The sequence below is a fragment of a genome, unplaced genomic scaffold (genome assembly GCF_019419815.1).
Source record: "Pyrus x bretschneideri cultivar Hongxiangsu unplaced genomic scaffold, Pyrus_bretschneideri_v1 Contig43, whole genome shotgun sequence".
Lineage (NCBI taxonomy): Eukaryota > Viridiplantae > Streptophyta > Magnoliopsida > Rosales > Rosaceae > Pyrus > Pyrus x bretschneideri.
This window is the reverse complement of record NW_025999757.1, coordinates 3,345,186-3,348,574: the sequence shown is the minus strand read 5'-3', so window position 1 is coordinate 3,348,574 and position 3,389 is coordinate 3,345,186. Positions and strand designations below refer to the sequence as shown.

The following is a 3,389-nucleotide window of genomic DNA, read 5'->3' as shown; positions in this document are numbered from 1 at the left end:
CCAAATGAACATAGCTACTTTCATTCTAATTTCAGAAAATCCAAATCCATGAAAACGTGCAGCACTCTACTGTCTTTATTTACATTACTTTCTATCTCCATTTAATTGTTAAAGAAACTCGATGGTGCAAGCAAACTGATATAACTTAAAAACAATATGATATATAGGCCAGAGTTTTGAACTTGAACAACACAATCAACTAAAAGCTAAAAAGCACCAATACATTCCACCTTCTTTTTTTTTTTTTTTTTTTTTTTTCAAAGAAACATCGACCGTACGAGAGAAAATATAAAAAAAAGAAGTTACATCTAATCAGGAGGACATAAATTTTACCCCTCAAATTAAAGAAAGAAGAAAGAAAAGAAACCGAAAGTATAAGAAAATAGGAGGGATACACACTTACATAACCTGATACAAACTTATAACTAAACATATAGAAAGTGAAGGAAAGAGACCACAACAGAGAAAACAAACGACAACAAACTGAATTTCTACTTCCCCCACTAGTACTCTAAATTTTCCTTATCATTTGCCTGATCATTCCAACAATCTTAAGAAAAAAGTCGGGCCTCCTTGTGATCACAACATCTGCAAGAACTACTCCCACTACCAACCCACTTCCACATCCAGCCAAAACAATTTTCCAATCAAATTCAAATATGCCTTCTAAGCTAGAATCACCTTCGTCAACGGTTGAAGGTGGAAGTTCAGGGGCCTTAGGATTTCCACATTTCTTTGGCAATGGATCTCCACACAACCCTGGGTTTCCCTCGTATGAAGTGGCATTCAAGGAAGTAAGTTGGGTTCCTTGTGGTATAGGACCTGTGAGACTGTTGTGAGACACATTGAAATTGGCGAGCAAAGTAAGTCGACTCAGTTGTTGGGGGATCTGTCCTGAGAGCTTGTTTTGTGAAAGGTCCAATGATTCAAGCTTCATCAAGTTTCCAAGGGATGATGGGATAGAACCAGTGAGAATGTTGTGGGATAGATTCAGCGAGCGAAGCTCCTTAAGATTCCCAATGAATTGTGGAATTTTCCCTTCAAATTTGTTGCTTGAGATATCAAAGGATGCAAATTCTTCTCGGATCTTTGGGTAGTATTGCTCCAAACCTTTTGTTGCTATTGTGAGTTGGTAATCAACACTATTCCAAACCGGGAATCCATTATCATAACCTATGCGTGTGTACATATATGCTGACTTGTTTACAGTAATATCTGGAAACATAGATGGAACCGCACCAGTAAAATCATTGTAAGCCAAATCAAGAATGCGTAACTTGGGGAAATTGACATTCTTTCTAGATTTCCCAATCACACCGTAAAATCCATTATGGCGCATTGCCAAAAGTTTTAACTCTAGAAGAGTCCCCAACCAAATGGGAAAAACATCATTGAAACGATTGTTTGACAAAACAAGATACTGAAGCATCACACAATTGGCCAATGACCTCGGCAACTGCCCCTGCAACTTGTTATGACTCACATCAATCATTCTCAAACTGCTTCCTTTGTTGTATGTCTGAGGAATAATTCCGTGAAAACAGTTGTTTCCGAGAAGTAGAAGAATCAGATGATCACTAAAGTTTCCGAGACACTGAGGAAGCATGCCACCCAAATTATTTTTCGACAAGTCAAGGGACAGAAGATTTTTCATATTGCAAAGCAACGGTGAGATTTCTCCAGTAAAGTTGTTGTCTGCAGCTGCATATTCTAGCATGGTTGGTGGAGGTATCGGTAGTGATCCATGAAACATGTTGGACGAAAACCTTAAACCTAACAGTTTCACCCAAGGAAGGACAAGTGGAGGTTGGTCTGAAATGAAGTTATTAGAAATGTCTAAAAATAGCAAAGTTTTCTAAGCTTGTATTCCACATCCATTTTGGTACTTGGCCTCGGATTTTGTTTCCAGCAAGTTCCAAACATGTCAACCCCTTCTGATATTGTAAGAAGGATGGAAACTCTCCTATGTTGCAATCATTCAATCCAAGAACGGTGAACTGTTTAACCGTTGAATTCAAAATTCTGGATTCAGTGACAAGTTCTAAACCGTTCCAGCTTAATTCTAGTTGGTAAAGAGATTGTAGATTTTGAAACATTTGAAACTCTACTGCACCAGTCAGAGTATTCGAATGTAGATACAGGATCTGAAGGTTTGTGAGATTTGAAAATGACACTGGAACTGAACCATTTAATCTATTAAAAGCAAAATCTAGGTACTCTAGTTTGCTAAAGTTGCCTAGCCAAGATGGGATTGGACCAGTTAAAAAACTTGTACTAATCCTAAAAGTAGCCAGTTGGGTAAGGTTTGCCAAGGAATCAGGAATTAGACCTCCAAATTTATTGGCTGAAATGTCTAGATAAGTGAGCTGCCTAAGATTCCCAAGAAAAGATGGAACCAACCCTTCCGAAAAATTGCATTGAGCCACATCGAAGCTTTGCAGTGAATGAAGGTTTTGAATTGAAGAGGGTATTGTTCCAAAAAAGCCAGTAAAGCCGACTTTCAGTAAGATGAGAGGACTGCTTTGATTAAATTCAGGAAAATATCCAGTCAATTCTTGGTTGTATCTCACACTAAGAGATTCTAGGTTTGGCAGTTGGAAAATTCTCACTGGAAATTCACCAAACAGGTGACAGTCCCTGAGGTTGAGGGTTGTCAAAGATGATAAATTAGCCATGGAATGAGGAATTGCCGAAGATACATTTACGAAACTGAGGGAAAGTACTTCGAGACTAGTTAAGTTTTGCACTAGGCTTCCAAGATCTGATGCTTCAAGTTTCAACAAGGGATAATTCTCCTCTTCTGACGACTGATGATCCTTATCTTCTGACAATCTATCGAGATTGAGAGCTAGATTAAGGTATGTCAACTTGGATAACAGTGAAAGTTTAGAAGGGACTTGACCAGAAAAGACAGAGGTAGAGAGGTCAAGATGAGTGAGGCTCGGAAAATTCCTAATGCTAGTAGGAATTTGAGAGTAATTGAAGTTATTGTCAGAGAGGTTTAACCTTTGAAGATGAACAAGGCGGAAGAGGCTGCTATTGCTGTTGATAGAGCCGTGGAGACAGCTGCTACTAAGATCTAGGCCAATCACATGACCCGTCTTCTCATCACACTTGACACCTTCCCATGAGCAGCAGGTGCTATTTCTTCCTTCAGCTGGTTTCCATGATGAAACCTTTGGATAAGCATCGATAGATCTAGAAGCAGACTTGTCAATAGTAAAGCTGTCTTTGAATTGCAGCAGGGCGGACTTCTCCTCATTAGGGCAAGATGGATACTGCTTCTGCGAAGAGTAGGAAGAGTTAGCAATTACCACATGATGAAACAGCAACAAAACTAGTACTAGTTTTGAAACCATGCGAATGATGGAGATATCAAGTAACCCCAT

The 3,389-nt window shown here is 39.0% G+C and overlaps 2 protein-coding genes across 2 annotated transcripts; both read right to left on the bottom strand.

Moving 5' to 3' along the window:
- Window positions 1-200: 200 nt before the first annotated feature.
- LOC125469447 (receptor like protein 26-like) lies at window positions 201-2,796 on the bottom strand. Its single transcript, XM_048566787.1, has one exon. The coding sequence runs from the start codon at window positions 1,751-1,753 to the stop codon at window positions 512-514; it is 1,242 nt and encodes a 413-aa protein (XP_048422744.1). The 5' UTR covers window positions 1,754-2,796; the 3' UTR covers window positions 201-511.
- On the bottom strand, window positions 1,827-3,389 carry LOC103962264 (receptor-like protein 7). Its single transcript, XM_048566808.1, has one exon. It carries the CDS (start codon window positions 3,387-3,389, stop codon window positions 1,827-1,829), a length of 1,563 nt encoding a protein of 520 aa, XP_048422765.1.

What these genes read in the sequence shown, in the direction of transcription:
- LOC125469447 (XM_048566787.1), bottom strand. Translation starts at nt 1,753, where the DNA reads ATGTTTCATGGATCACTACCGATACCTCCACCAACCATGCTAGAATAT.
- LOC103962264 (XM_048566808.1), bottom strand. Translation starts at nt 3,389, where the DNA reads ATGGGGTTACTTGATATCTCCATCATTCGCATGGTTTCAAAACTAGTA.